The sequence below is a fragment of the Pteropus alecto genome, unplaced genomic scaffold, assembly GCF_000325575.1.
Source record: "Pteropus alecto unplaced genomic scaffold, ASM32557v1 scaffold8, whole genome shotgun sequence".
NCBI lineage: Eukaryota > Metazoa > Chordata > Mammalia > Chiroptera > Pteropodidae > Pteropus > Pteropus alecto.
Window position 1 is genome coordinate 2,513,694 of NW_006494609.1, and position 16,771 is coordinate 2,530,464.

Here is a 16,771-nt window from a genome sequence, read left to right on the forward strand (position 1 = left end):
TTAGCTAAAATTGATGAAATAAACTTGGACTAAGTCCCTCAAGAAGAATTTAATTGTTTTAAAATAAAGTTTTCAAATATTTAGCCATTTTGAATGATGAAATAATAGCAAAAGATGAAGTGTCAATTCAGCAACTGTTTTGAGTTCCTACTTCCTGCAAGGCTCTGTAAGGTCTATGAAGATGAATAAGACATAATTACTGCCCTTGCACAGATTAAAATCTAGTAAGAAAGGGAGATAAGACAATTAAGTAAATGATTCTTAATAGAAGGTAGAGGAGATAAGCTCCATAGGAGTACAAAGAATTATGGGGATAGGGGAGAAGAGGGCAGTTACATTAGATTGCTACAGGAATGTCATCTAAGTTTAATTTCGTATGTCAAAATGGATTGATGAGTAAGGACTGCCTAGGCCTGTTTACTTGAGAAGGATTTTGAGAAGGAGTCAAGATTCAGAGAAGCCAATTAGTGTTGTCTGCTATGGACAAGAGAAAAGGATGTGGTAGTGTTTGCTATTTGTGGATCATTGAAAATAGGCCTTAAAGAATACGTAGGATCTTGAATGGTGGAAATGGGAAGGGACCATATTCCAGGTGGAAAAAACGCAAAGTAGAGTTTGAAAGAACTGCCGTGCTCAAGAAACCGTGTGAGTGATCTAATCTGGTCCTTAAGGATCCCAGATTATATTAGGGATCATAAGGACTAAGACTTAGGAGGGAGATAGGCGCTGGGTTGAAAAGGGCCTAGAGCTCTAGAGGGTGAGGAGTTAGACTCATAGGTAATGGGGAGCATGTGAAATGTCTGTTTAAAATATTTTAATGACTATAACATTATATGTTCATGATAGATGGCTTATAAGATGCTTTACTAAAAGAGACTTTATCACAAATCTGTTTATTGTAAAGATAAAGAAGAAAATAAAAAATAACCTAGCCTTACTACTGTTAACATTTGATGTGTTTCTTGGCCCTCCCTTTTCCCTTTATGCATGGATGTGTCCATACGTATACACGGTCATGCTTTTTAATATAACTGAGACTATAGTCTGTGCATGTAGTTTTAGCCTATACGTACTTTTTTTTGTCCATTTATTCTATTGTAAGCATTTTTCTGTCATTAAAAATTCTACAACTAAAGATTTCTGAGTAGGGAAGTCATGCATCTTTAGGAGGTATTAGTGCATAGGATGGGATGGAATGGTTGAGACTGGAGGCTGGAAGCTATTGTGGGAGTCCAGCAAGAAGAATTAAGGGCTTGAATGAATGGTGGCAGTGAGAATGGAAAGAAGTGTATTGACAGTAGATGTTTCAGGTATAACATTTTCAGGACTAGATAACTAACCGTCTGGATAGATCTTAGGGAGTAAACTGAAATTAAGAGTTTACCGTGATGTTTTGAGCCTGGCTAGTGACAAGGAAGACAGAAGGAGAGAGATCTGCTTAAAGAAAAAAATCACCTAACTCTTTACATAAGTAAAAGCCATTAGTATAGGTTGCTGTTATTAATAGAATGAAAACAATGCTCTTGTCTAGTCACATCACCTAGGCAACAGGTAATGTTTTCAATATTTTTTTCTCAGGGACATGAATGTGTGAGGGATATCCATGACTTCAAGAATGGATTCGTAGAGTCCCTATACTGTTTAGGCTTAACAACTCAGAGGTTGTTAAGCCTCTGAGTTGAATAAATTACGTTTGCAAAGTTTTCTTCCATAGTACTTTTTCATTTAGTTACCTGCCTGTGACTTATTCAGGAAGTTGTTGTGGCCTGTGTATGAAGTAGATGACCAAATCTTTGTTAATTACTGGGAAAAAAATTTCAGAAGTTTAAATTTAAAGTAACAGTAATTGGCCCAAAATATTTGATGTTGATGTACCTGTTAATTAGCAGTTATATTTTAATTATATCAGCATCAGGGTAAACTCCTAGGGGTGAAGACTGCATTTTACATATAGTTGGAGATTTGTAGGATCTCTGATGGGAAGTGAAATATACTACCAGATATACTTTCAGAAAGGCACTATCTACTCCTACATCCTTGCTAACACCAAGCATTATCATTTTTTAAAATCATTACCACCTTGATAGGCAAAGTATTACTATCTTGTTTTTATGTTTGTTTCTTCTTATGTGAAAATGAACTCTTTTCATGTTTCTTGATCATATTTGTTGACACAGGCTGGAAATTCAAGAAAAATATAATTTTAATTATTTCATCCTGAAAAACTTAGCTAGGTAACTCGATTCAAAAGCACCTTAAAGACTGTTATAACCTACACTTCTCAAATATCAAATGAACCTTATCTTTGTTTTCTGCTATGCCATCTCATCATAGTTCTTAGCATGGGATCTTATTTATGTAATAATACAGTATAAAATCCAGAAATCTCATTTTGAAGATATCAAGATTATTCTGCATACTTAGAAATTGTCAATTTAGCCTTAAGTATTTTGTTTTTAAAAATGTATTATGCTAATGGGAAATAAAACATGCGATTATTTCTCATTTTTTTCTTGGTTAACAAATTAGGATACACAAAGCCTCAAATTACCTTTAAGGCTTATAAGCATTTATATCTTTTATCCATTAGTCAGGTTATTTCATAAACCCAACATTGCCTCTGAAATGGTTTTACACACAAAGAGGATTTTACCATAAATGCTTGCAGTGTTTTAGTCTCGTCTGAATTTTGGAGGGGAGGGGAAGGATAGGGGAAAGCCGGCAGAGCATAAATTAATTTGGATGGGGTTGGGTTCAATGTAGCATTCTGTATAATTCTATGAAATGTATGATAGGTAAAAAGATATACATAGTGAAACAATTTAAAGTTTGACATTAAGGGAATAACCAAGTGAATTATAGTATATTTATACAGTAGAAGATAATGTAGCCATTAAAATCATACTATAAAGCATTAAAGAGCATTTCATAACAAAAATGTTCATTATATACAACGATAATTACAAGTGAAAAAATTCAGAATACAAAATCAGCAGTTCCTCTTTTTTCTTTTTGTTCTGTTTTAAGAGCATGGGCATAGACACATAACTGAAAGGAGATACACCTATATGTTTCAATGACTATCTTAAGTGATTGTTTTTTAAATTTCTGAATTGTCTAATTGTCAACAATGAATACATTCTATTCTGTTGAGTAGGAAAACAATTTAAAAAGTAAAGAAAAATTGTATACTATTCTAGAAACAAAATTAGTTACTTGAGAGAGCTATCTCCTAATTTCCTGTGCAGTTAAAATGTTAAATTCTTTTATGGACTATTTCTAAATAAAAATAACTAGATCCATTAACAACAATTGATCATTTTAAGCAAGTGTTGAATAGCAAGGTGAAAGTTGATGATACTTCATTTTCCATCCATAGCTTGTCCTTCCAGAAGTAGAAATTTGGGAACAAAAGGAATGATAAGCTGTTGGGTCAAGGGCAAAAGATTTAGTTGGGAAAAGCGGCATCTTTTGGTAAGCAAATGTTGGTCAAGATTTTGTCAAGCTTTATGTTTTCAGCCTTTCTTCCCCATAGTTAGAAAACTGACTCAGTATTTACTGCTCAGTAGAAGCAAAGAACCATTTAGAATATGTGCCTTAAATGAAATATATGACTTAAATGAAACTGCAGCTATTTGTTTGAGAAGTGAAATGAACCTAATAACATTTTTTCCTTTGGCTTGGAATATAGTTTGCTTATGACAAAGAGGAGAACCGAATAATTGGAATAGGTGTGCATAGGAGTTGAGTTTCTTTCTAGGCTTTGGGTATAAGAATGACTTTCTGCTCCTGGGGAAATAAATTGGCATTTCTGATTTTTTTTGTTTGTTATTTATTAGTTTAGTTTTTGATACTCAGAAGATTTCAACAAAATGAAGACTGCTTTTTGTTTTAAGTGTAATGTAAGTTTCTTTTGTTTTTTGCTTTTTGCTGTTTTTTAGTTCTTTCCACTGGTTTGTGTTGGAAATATGATCTGGGAGGGCAGTGATATTGCATGGGAATTTATAGGTGATGACAAAGCACTTTGCTGTAGGAAATCTAGAAAACTAATGACTTTCAATATGTAGAAGTAGCTGTAACCATTAAGTCTAAACTAAAAGCTTTGTAAAAGCTACTAAATTTTGATATAATTGAAAAAGATTTGAGAAATATAATAGAAAAAAAGGAATGATCTTTTAAAAGGAAGAACTGTTACATTTGATTGACTCTTGTAGGAGGATGCATTTAAAAATTGACTGAATAATAGTGAAGAAATCCTTTGAGAGGATAGTTGAATCTGACACGTTGAAATTTTGGATACCAAATGCAAAGAGAAAAAGAACTAAAATGAGACTTCAGATTCAGGATGTAAAAATATTCCATTATTCTATCATTTTTTGTTGTTTAATACACCTTAAAAAATTGAAGTATAACGTATATAAAGAAAAGTACACAGATTATAAAGTATAGTTCAGTGAATTTTCACAAAATGAATACTCTCATGTAGTAAGCATGGACCAGAACAGATCAAGAAATAGAACCTTTTCAATATACAAAGCCTCCTTGATGGCCTTTCCAGACACTCCCTGTCCTTTCCCCAAAGGCAAGCAGTATTGTGACTTATAATATCGTAAAAGAATTTTGCTTGTTTTTGAAATTTATGTAAATGGATCACAAATTATGTACTCTTGTTTCTGGCTTCTTTTGCTCATCATTTTGATTTGACATTTTCCATGTTGTTGTCTTTATCGGTCATTTATTTGTTTTCATTGCTGTATAGTATATTCCATTGTAAGAATATAACACATTTTATTTTTTTATTCTACTAATGATGGACATTTAGACTGTTTCTAGCTTTTGGTTGTTAAAATATATACTACGAACATTCTTGGTATATGTCTTTTTTTGGAAATGCATTTTTGTTGGATATATAAGAGTAGAATTGCTAGGTCATGGGGATAAATGTATGTTTAGCTTTAGTAAATACTTCCAGTTTTATGAAGCAGTGTTGTGCCAATTTACAGGCCAGTCAGGAATTTCATTTGCTCCAAGTCCCTACAAAAGGTGTATTCTAAGTCTTTTAAATTATAATAGGTAGAGTGGTATCTCAGTATAGTTTAAATTTGCATTTCCCTAATGATTAATGAAATTGAGCACCTTTTCATATGTTTATTAGCCATTTGGTTAGCTTCTTTGTGAAGGGCTTATTTATGTCTCACCCTTTAAAAATAGGATTATTAGTCTTTTTTAAATTGATTGGCAATATTGTTTATATAGTCTGGTTATGAATCATTTGTCATTTACATAAATTGCAAATATCTCAATTTGTGGCTTGCCTTTTCATTTTCTTAATGTGTATGTTTTAATGAACCAAAGTTTTTTTCTCTCAAACTATATTTTTGTCAAATTTCAAATCTTTTTAAAAAAGTTTCAAGAATAGTATGGTAAATGTACATATACCCTTCACCAGTTCACCAAATGATAATATAACATTTACTTTATATATATATATAATTTTAATTTTATTGTTTTATTCTTGAGCTATTTGAGAGCTAGCTGAAGAAACCATGATACTTCATAAATACATCAACATTATTTCTTAAGAGCAAGGACATTCTGCGTAGCTACAATACAATTAACTAACTCAAGAAATTTAACCTAATACAATTATCTGATCCATATTCAGATTTCTCCAATATGAATAAAGTTTTAAATTTTAGTATAGTTCATTTAGCAATATTTTCTTTTTTGGTTAATGCCACCCCTGTCATTTTAATTGGGGTTATGATAATGTCAAAGGTGAAGTAACTTAGAAACACATACTAAACTACCAGTATGACTCGGGCTGACTAAATTCTTTTCTTTTCCACTATTGTACACCATGAGAATATCAGAATATCATTTTTAGTTACATAATAGAAAAAAATTGAAGTGGAGAAAGTGAAGGTATGTTTTCCTTAAGTCACTGGTTTTCCGATTTGATGTGTAAGTTTTCTGACAGCCTTGCTGAGTGATATATTTTTAAATGTGTTACCATTTGTCCTTTGAAAATCCTTGGAAAACCGCTTTGCTTGAAAAGCATCTTTAACCGTTGACTAATTTGCGTACTACATGATAAAAGAACTTGCATAATGAGCTAACAACTCTGTTGCTTCTTATAATTATTTTAGAATTAGAAAAGAAAGAATAAGGAAGATTTTAGCCTCACATTAGTAATTAAAGTTGTATCAGTTATAAAAATAAAAACAAGACAGATCTTTTTGTGTTTGTGTGAAAACCATTTTGGTTAGTGTTGTAAGAATTGCAGAGTGGATTTGGTAATTTAGAATGGAAACAGCAGATCGAAGCACTGGAGAATTGTTGGAATAGAGAAAGTTGGGTGGGATGGGGAAACCACAGGCAATTATACTAGGACCATTGATTTCAGTTGGATTATTAGTGACTTAGCTAAAGTGCTGTGCTTATAGACCTTATAGTTTGACCTTGGACAGTGGATTATTTTTAGAAACAGTTAAGCCTACTAGATAAGTTTCTTTTTAAAAAATATTTCTTTTGAGGAATAGTTTTAAATATCAAAAAAAAATAATAATAACTTCATGGGAATTGGAGCTACATCTTGCAAAAAGGAATCTGTGTCCAGCGCTGCAGCCAACTTAAAAGAAAAGCCAGCACAAAGAAGGAAATATGAAAAAGAGCTTGTTTGGGCATCTTTTGATGAAGGTTTAGGAAATCACTGTAACACTATACACAATCTTTAGTGGCATACTACCTAGCATAGGTTTTCTTTTTTTCAGTTCATAGACCCTTCGTAGAAATGAATACAGTGTGACTAATGTAAAAACATGGGAGCAGTGACTTTAAGTCCCTATTTCATGCATCCAAAACATGTCCACTGAGAGATTAGTATAATGTTGGTATCACTGTGGACATCTTGGGAGGTTTGTTTTTAAGAAGAGATCCTTAAAGACATCAGATCCAAGAGCAAGTACCTGGATATTTTATTTATATATATATATGCACATTTATTTTACATACACGTTATATACTTACTTTTTTGACTTAGTGCATTTCAAACATCTTTCAATTCCCATGAAAACAAGAAAATCATCAATTTTATGACTGTGCAGAATACCATTATATGATTATGTATAGTGCATTTTATTAATGATCTCTAAGTGGACATTTAGGTTGTTTGCAGTGTTTTGCTAAAGTAAATCATGCTGCCTCATGCATCTTTTGCTCTAGAACAAAGTGAATGGCACATTAAAAGTTTTTTATATATATTGCTGTTGTTACCTTCAGAAAATTTGTCCAAATTATATTTCTAAGAACAGTAAATGGAAGTACTTGTATCCCTACATGTTAGCCAACCCTAAATAATGTTAAACTTTTTAATACTTGCCCATTTTATAGGTGAAAAATCATGTTTTAATATTTTTATCTTGTATTTCTTTGATTGCTAATAAAGTTGTGTTTCCTGGCCACTTGTTTGTCCCCCTTTCATGAATCTCCTGGTATATTCCTTGTCTACTTTTCTATTGGTTCATCTTCCAGTAGTTAAAGGTGAGGAAACTGAGGTCTAAAGAAATAAAGTGACTTTCCCAGGGTCACCCAGCAATTTAGTGACAGAATTGGTCATCATAGTGTGTTTGAGCTGGAGGGGAATCTTTAGAGTTCATCGAGTCCCAACCCTCTCATGTTATAGAAGCAGAAACAGAGTCCTAAAGATATTAAGAGACTTGCCTAAGGACAGCTACACAGTTCATTAGTGACAGAACCAGGAATCATGTCTCAAGAAGAGAGAAAGGCAAGTAACATTTTAAAGCCTCCTATGTTTCTTACATGTGTTTTCTTATTTAATTCTCACTACTGTTCTACTATTCCCATTCGAATAGATGAGGCAACTGAGGTTCAGAGAGCTTCAGTGATTTACCCAGAGTCATACACCTGGTTATCTGCAAAACTGGAACTAGAATCCAAGTCTCTTGATTCTTAATCTGGGGAGGAGGAAGGGTATCATTGCTTCTGAGAATAATAGCGGTAGATATGTTGTTTCTTGGCTTCACTCAAATATTCATTTGATAAAATATAATTTTTTCTCTTGGGAACTTGTAGGTAATACTGTGCCTCTGTTTAATAGCTCTTGTTTAATACTGACACCAATCTGACAGTTATGAACTTAAGGAACTTTTCATTATAAGCAAAAGCAGATCAGAGATCATGTCTTATACTTATGGGGGAATAGAATTGAAATCCATGAGCTAGAAATGACCTAAGTTTTTTATGGTAGTGTTGTCTGGGTTGAAACTCTCAGTATTTCCTTAGAACTGTTTTTATTCTATAGAGAGTAAAATCTTAATATATAAAATGAAAATGACATTTGGGTTCTCTGAAGTGTAAAATGGACCTTAAATCATCAAGGGCTCAAATAGGAACAAAATTGAAACCATGTCAATTGCATCCTCCATATCTCTAAAAAATCCTGTTAATCTTCATTTCTCCACAGAGCTCAGAATTTCAAAATTATATTAGAGCTAATTTGGTTGCAGTTTCATCCTATAGAGATCAACAAAGATTCATGTTGACTCATGTATAACTTTGTTGACACTCTTGTTTTGGTTCAGTTATGTAGAAATTAAGTGGTGAAGTCTTTGGCATTTCTACTTTCCAGAGAGATCTTATAAGTGTATGGATTTATGTTTTTTAAACCTGCTAGTTCATCAGAAGAATTGGGGAAAATGGAAGAATTCAACATGTTGATAGAATCTTCTTTTTTTACTTCACAGAGGACTTTATAAGCATAGAGAATAGAGGGGCTGACAATTAACACATTCTAGTCTTCAATGGTAGTGATCTCTTAATCCTTATTATTTAAGAAATAGATGTTATTTCTTATCTTTGGTATTGTTTTGATTTGCTATATTGGAACAAGAATTGTACATTAATTAGCACTTATAGATTCTGATAAAGGCTGGGATTTTTGTTTTGGTTTGCCTTTTTGTTTTTTCTCCCCTCCTGTAGCTTTTGTGACTGAATGAATGTAAAAAACAAGAGTGGGGTAGTTGAGAGCAGTAGCATTGCTAAAGCCATACCACTTTTAAGCACATGCAGAGATGGTCCATAAGAGTGTGGACCATTAACTCAGACCACCGTCGAAAAACAAATATCACCAGAAGTAATTCTTATTCTAGTATCATACATAACAGTCCTTTAAAATATCCTTTGGAATGTTGAAAAGAGATCAAATGAAACCTTCAGAATGGTTATTTATCGGGGAAGAAGAAACCTCCAATTTCATTCGTCCATTGTAGCTCCACTTTCTCATTTTAATGCTCCATCCACAGTGGCGGTGGTAAAGATGTCCTACACCTACTGCGATGGCAGTGCGAAAGGGGACATCACCTTTCCATTTATTGCTTGATGCAGTTTGGCCTGTTTTCAGACAGAATTGCTCTGTGGGTGCTTCTAGTGGAGAGCAAAGGAAATAAAGTAGCAGCAAGAAATCAGCATTTACACGTGACCTGTGAATTGGCTAATTTTAACATGCAGTTAGTTAAGAAATGATTACAGTTTGAGGAGTCATGACCTCAACTTTTCATCAGCTCCATTGGATTGTGCCTCAGTTTGGAAATGAAGGAGATATGCGGGAAGTTTTAATTGTACCTGTGTGATTTATCCCTAGTCAGCTCTTTAATTTCTTCTGGCTGTCTGAGGTTTCCGACATGCTGTAAATTTCCCCAACTTTTTCATTATCTGCAATTTCTTTATGACTCGTGAATCGGAGTGGAGAGAGAGTGTGGATTTACAGCAGAGATAAACATGTCCATAAAGTCTGTATCTGTGTCAGTAATTGTACTGCTGTCAGTGACTGTCCTGTTTTACAGGTCTCTCTTGGGAGAGGAACAGGCTTCACCACCAGCAGCACTGAAGAGCTTGCTTTGATTTGCATTAACTTGCTGGGAGATTAGGTAGGAATGGTGGAATAGGAATTGAAACTGGACCTTGGCCTCTCTTGTTTGTTTGTTTAAGGTCAAATGACTTTGTTTTGGATAACTATTGAAAATAAAACATGGACAGTGTTCATTTCCTAAGTGAAAATGCAACTTATATTGATATAGTAGATGTGAAAAATTTTTTCTAACTTCATTTTATACAATACCTTTAAAATGACTTTCCTTTCTGTCATTGTTGATCATTAAATTTGGGGGTTTTTTCATCTTTCCGTTTTCTTAGAATCGAAACAGGATTTCTCTTTCAGAACATTCTTTCCACCTCGAGAGTGGGACCAGCTAGTTTTGGTGATGACTATATCAACTGTTAACGGCTCTTTCCTGACTGCTAGAAGTAGTGCACCATTAGAAAGGAAGTCTTTAAAACAGAGCGAAATTGTTAATATTCTTGTCTTTAAAGATCCTTTAGGATTTCTCTAGTGTTTTGTTTCCTTACAGCAATTATGAAAAGAACTGAAGTTAAGAGATGCCCTTTTAAAATAGGTGGAGAAGCAAACAAACATACTTTTCTTCTAGTACATTTGATATGTGAACAGATCCCTCAAGAACCAACACTGTCCTTGCTTACCCTGAACCTTCTGCTAGGTAGTTTAAAAGAGTAGTAGGTGGCAGTACAGTATAACAAAGAGAGGATAAGATGCATGATAAATCTCAATCTTTAGTCAGCATACAAGTCCATGTAATATGGAGAGTTATCTAGTTGATTTCTCTTTGCTTTTAACTTCTCTTCTTCTGCTTGCATTCTTTTTGCCATCTTTCTACCATTAGATGGGAGAGAGAAGATTAAAGGAGATGATATGATACAAAATTGTGTGGCTCCTTTCCAGAAGCTGTGATGAACAGTAGGGTTAGAGAAAATTATGGCTAAAATGAAATTTAAAATGACCTATAGTTTTAATTCTTTCTCTCTCATATTGCCATAATAGGATTTCTTCTTAACACGGGATAAACTACTTTCTTTGAGAGAAATAAGCTATACAGGCCTCTTCATTTGTCAGTCGGTCCTTGCCCTCCTGATGTTTCAGAAATCAAGCACCTTACCCCTAAATACTTAAGAACTTATCTCCTAAGAATAAGGAAAGTTTACTATATAATCATAATGCTATTATTATACCTATGAAAAATTAACAATAATTGCAAAATATCTAATATCCTTCTACATTCAAAATGTTTCTAAAAATCTTGTGTAGATTTTTTTTTAAACCAAGATCCTATCAAGGTTCAGGCAGGCATTGCAAATGTCAAGGCATTAATAGGAGAACATTTAGTACTAAATTAGAAAGACACTTTTTCACTCATTTTCTTCTTTCTCATCATGCCAAACAGTGTTCTTTATGGTAAGTAGCTTGTGAAGTTACACTGTTACCTAATTCTAGTTTGGGAAAACTTCCATATGGCTTACTAGGTCCAATTTAACAAACATACACAGTAACCTTAAAAAAATCAACCAAATAAAATCTCAAGTCATCCTCTTAACTTGGTGCTTTAATTCCCTATTTTGTTTTATGAACTTAAAAATTGTTTTTTTAATGAATACCATTTTGCAAGTGGTTGACGACATTTTTTTTTTCTTTCATCTTTTATCTATTTTATGCAGTCCGATTGTGAGCACAGTAAGTTTGGACAAAGTTAAGGAGTTTTACCTCTATGTCCGCTCAATTAGTCAAAAATGAGTGAGATATCTAGCAAGGTCTGACTGTTAGGTTGAAAGGCTTGCTATTACTAAGACTATCTGTCTCCTCCCAGAAAAGAGTTTTATTGGTAGGGAAAATATAATATTCTAGCTTTGCAGGGGAAGCATTTTTTCTCCTAGTTGGAAGGAAAATAGTTTGTGGTTGTTGGCTTCTGTTTTTGCTGCTGTCAACTGTCAAGTTTAGTAAAAACAAGGGTTTAATTAGCCAACAATCTTAGTGTTGGAGAATAGTGACATTAACAAAGAAAAGAATAACAGTAAAAATTATTTAAATATAAATTTGTGTACCTGCTATTATCTGAAATAGCTGAAAAAAAAAATTCGGTAACATCTCTACAGATTGAGAAAAGACAGGTAGTTTCTTTTTCTCACTCTCCTTAATCAGACTGAGAGTGGAATCCAAGAGTAGCCAGGCTGGAAACTAAAGGGAGGGCTGGAGTATTGATCTCTTCACTACTTGTAGAAGGGAAAATTCTTGGGTGAAGATACTCATGGGTATTTGACTTTTTAAGATCCCAGACTTATTTGGAGCTGTAGGTTAAAAATAATTTTATTTCAAGTTATCAAGTAAATGAAAATGAATATCAATAATAAGTCAGGAAAAAAGCTTCTCCACTAATTAAAGAAGAGTTAGGTCTTCTTTTCTTTCGATAGTTAATTATGAAAACATTTTAAATGCCTAGTGAGCCTGCCACTCCCCAATCCTTGCGCTGGCACAAGTGCGCGCGCGCTCTCTCTCTCTCTCTCTCTCTCTCTCTCTCTCTCTCTCTCTCTCTCTCCCCACACACACACACACACACATTTTTTTTTTCTTCCTTGAATTATTTGGAAGTAAATTTCAGACATAAGGCACTTTACCCCTGAATACTTCAGAAATCATCTCCTAAGTATAATATAGGGAAAGTTTCCTACATAATAATAATGCTATTATTCCATCTAAGAAAAATTAACAATAATTGCAAAATATCTAATATTTATCTACATTCAAAATTTCTCAATTGATTCTAAATATCTTATGTAGGCTTTTTTAAAAACCAGGATCCTATCAATGTTCAGGCTGGCATTGTAAATGTCAAGACATTAATAGGAGAACATTTAGTACTAAATTCTGTACAGCAGTTCTTTTAATAAATATTTACCAGGTTTTTCTTATGCTAAATGTATATTTACTCAAATGACTATCATTTTCCCCTAGAGTATTGAGTTTCAAATTCTCTCTCTGCAACAAACCTACTTTATCAAGCTTCTTTAATCCATTCCTGGTATTCTCTCCTTCTAACCAAATTAGCTGGAGAATCGATCTTTTCTCCAATAACTACTCTACTCTGCAGTCAGAGAAATATTTTTGAAATGCAGATTGGCACATGGCCTCATTCCCTACTTAAAACCCATCAATGACTTCCCATTGCTTTTAGGATAAAATCAAAAACCTTTAACTTGATCTTCCAGCTCTGCATGATCTGGCCTTTCTCACGCCATGCATTCTTCTCCAGTGTGGGTCCTACAGATCCCTAAAGAAGAAAAAGTGAGGTAAAGAATTGGAACACCTCTTGAAAGGGTTGAAACTCGAAGGACCCGATGGCTAATGTTGGCATATGGGAGGAAGACACTTCAGACTAGGAAGTAATTTTTGTGCGGATTGGTTACAGTGTGGTTGGAAAAGGGAGGAGCTAGATTATGCAAAGCCTGAAGGATGAGGCTGAGGAATCATTTTCAAAAGCCTGATAGCAGTCTCCAGAGAGAATTGAAGGTGAAGTGATGGGTTAGAGAGACTACCTAGGGAGCTGTTGCAGTCCAAGAATGTAGTGACTGCCTATACTGGATAGGGCAGTGTGAATGCAAAGGAGGGGACAGTCGAGAGATATTTTGGGAGGAAAATATAAATTGTAACAGACTAGAGACATACAAGAGTCAAAATGATTTCAAGATTTCAAGATTTTAAGCCCCTGTAACTAGGAGAATACAGTTTAGTGTAGAAGTAGATTATGCATTATAAAACCTCAGTTCTGTTTGCTAAAGTATTCTTAAAGCATCTTTGAAATGAATAACTTAAACTATTATCAGGGTTTTAGGCTAAAAGATTGTTGATATCAGATCTATTAGTTAGAATGAGTTCAACTACCTATAAGAAATCCAAAATAATTGTGGCTTACACAAGATAGAATTTCTTTTTTCCCCCCTGCAAAAAGGAAGGCTGGAGATAGACAGGCCTGGGCTGGTAGGGCAGCTCCACACTGTCATCAAGGACTAAGCCCTCCTTCTTTCCATTCTACTTTCTTAGTGCACGGCTTTCATCCTAAAGAATCTCTCATTGTCCAAGATGACTGCTAGAGCTCTAGCCATCAAGCCTGAGTTAAGGGCCAGCAGAAGGTGGGAAGGGAGAAGGGCAAAAAGGGAGTCCCACAAAACTGACTCCTTTCCCCTTAAGCAGCCTTTAGGAATTTACGTAGTAGTCATCTGGACCAACCTAGCTGCAAAAGAATAATCTTTTATTCTGGGCTGTATTTTGCTTGCTAAAAATTGGGGTTCCGTTGATAAGGAGGAAAGGGAAAATGGGTATTGGGATAAGTAACCAACATTCTCTGCCATAGGGAACAAGAGCCCTGTGCAAGAACATTGATTGGTCAGTAGAAGTAGAAGAATGTGAGGTGATGGGTATGTTGAGAAAGCTCAGATTAGTGGTTTTAGAGGTTCATGTATGGATATTAATCTGTGAATTGGACTTCATTCTTATAAATTGATTATCTCGTGTGAACTCTACGGTTTAGCACAATAAAATTTGCTAGTTAAAAATAGTTTGAAAACTATAATGTTCTTTATTATAATATTAATATAACTATATGTTATATAATTAATAAGCTATTTTTATATAATGGCTTTATTGCTAGTTTTTAGAAATCTAACTCCTAAAGATACTTTTCTACAAAACACATGGAAATAGGTAGATTCATATAGAAGCATTTTTTGAAACCTTACCTCAAAATGCCAAATAAATCTATCAGGTTTATAGTGCTTAAAATGGTAAAAATCAGCATTTTACTCCTAATATGTAAAGACGAACCCCTACAAAGTAACACTTTATCTACTGCAGAATATGCATGATTTTGCCCTACTGATATGGTGACTGAATTCTCATCCCCTCAATAGGATCAATATTAAGCCAGCATTCTTTACCTCCTCGATCCATATTAAACCTGTCTTGGAAAGAGTCCGTTTATTGGATAATATAGCTACACCGGAGCTCTATGACAATATCTTTTGCTGCCTCATTAACTCTGGAGCATTAGAACAAGATAAAAATGCCCTTAAAGCCTCTTATCTGATGTCTGGTGTAACCTGCTGAAAGCAGGAGTGCCATTAGTTTATGTTAGAAATCAAATGGCCCTCTCCAGCACAGGAAGTACTGATTAATCCTGAAGTGTCCCTGGAGGACTCTACAGCTGTCAGAGGGGTGGTGACTGTCCCTCACCAAAAGGGAAATCTGGGCTAGAGGTCTCAGTGGGGCGTTGCTTTAAGAACCTGCACGTGGCTGCCCCAGCTGTTCTGCTTTGCCTAATGAATTGTTTTACAAGAAGAGGCTGGGTATTGTCATCACAAACCGCCTGCCCTAGAGACTGGAGCAGGCCAAATAATAAGTAATGTTAGTGATGGTAATTGAAATGTGATGGCTCTCCTGGGATATTTACAGCCCTAGAGCTGGCGGCACTTGTGGATTGTCTTGTCCTCCCAAGGCCCTGTCTGAAGTGTGCCTTTTTATTTTTCTCAGTTTCTGTCATGTGACTTTTTCTCTCTCCTCCCCACTATAGATATTCATTGAGAGAAGCAGTTTTAGGAACATTATAGTAGCTTTAATCAGAAAAGGAATGGCTTTGACTTTTTCTTTTAAATTATCAACACTGCAACAGTAAGAAGAGCCACCATCGCATCTTCTTAGTCTCTTAGGATGGCATTGCAGAGATCTCTCTAGGTTTTTCAAGAAACATTGTAAATGTAATACAAGTAATACAAGCTCTTGATTTAAAAAATTTTTAAATAGTATGGAAGGCTATAACATGAAAAGTAAAAACCTCACCCGCTGAACTGATTAGAGGTAACCGCCACCAACACTTACTTCATGAACACTTCCAGACATTTTCTATGCATAATCAAGTTTATATCTGTTACCACATACAGATGAAATCATAATATACGTACTGTTTTGTGACTTGTTTTTCCACCCCATGGTGTATCTTGGAGTCTTTCCACAGCAGTACATGTAGGTTTGCCTCATTTCCCAGTTGCTACACAGAATTCCCCTGAATGTACCAATTCTAGACTTGTAGATGGTTTGACTTAGACCTTATGAGTGAATCCTTATTATACGAACTGGTTCCACTCACTGATCTGTGTTCTATGGTTCAACCTATGATTTGACGTGAGTGATTTTCTTTCTTTAAGAATGTTGCCTTTCATCCCAGGCGCAGGTCATCCCATTCTGTTTTAAAATAGAAAATACTGAAGGTGAAACTTTGGGGGGGATGGTGTGAGTTTTGTCATAGACCATCAGCTGTATATATGTGTAGTGACATGCACCCTGCTGTGTTTTAAATTTTTTGCTTAGTTAAATGAGGGGTGTTCTGTCCCAGATAGGTGTGAGGGAAAACAAGTAGCCTTTAACGGATGTTAAAGGCATTGATTGGAGGCTTCCTCCAAAGTCGAATGAGTGTTTTCTCCCCTAATTTTCTTCTTCGGAGGCTCCAGGAATCAAGTTATGAAAGCATTAATGGTCGTGGGAAATCATTTGTCAGCACGTGGAAATGAGGACTTAGGTTTCTTGTGTAACAGCTTGGCTAACAAAGCAAGTTTGTGTCTCACGAACTTTAGGGGCCTTGCTGCGAGTGGCAGTGTGATGAATGAAGCTAAGCAATTTTCCAGGAGCATTTCAGGTCAGTGATGGGAGAAATCAGTTGTCTTCTTAGGCAAACAGAAACCTAATTTTAGTTGCATCTGTCTTCAATAGAATATATGTAAACTGAGTGGTAGAAATTTTCACTGCTATCAAAAATAGGAACATTGTATGTCTTTTTAAATTCAAGGCTCTTTAGACACA

At 34.7% G+C, this 16,771-nt stretch overlaps 1 protein-coding gene across 5 annotated transcripts in view; it reads left to right on the forward strand.

Moving 5' to 3' along the window:
* Positions 1-16,771, forward strand: part of LIN52 (lin-52 DREAM MuvB core complex component) — a 74,695-nt gene that overhangs the window by 19,680 nt on the left and 38,244 nt on the right. The window contains exon 6 of one of the 5 annotated variants that reach the window (XM_015599567.2): positions 9,864-9,947. The exons of 3 other annotated variants lie outside the window; for them this stretch is intronic. In XM_015599567.2, the coding sequence (XP_015455053.1) occupies positions 9,864-9,907 (44 nt within the window). In that variant the 3' untranslated portion in view covers positions 9,908-9,947. Of the gene's footprint in view, positions 1-3,839; positions 3,860-9,863; positions 9,948-16,771 lie in introns of those variants that run through there. One more of the 5 variants, XM_025041970.1, reaches the window with a different exon arrangement.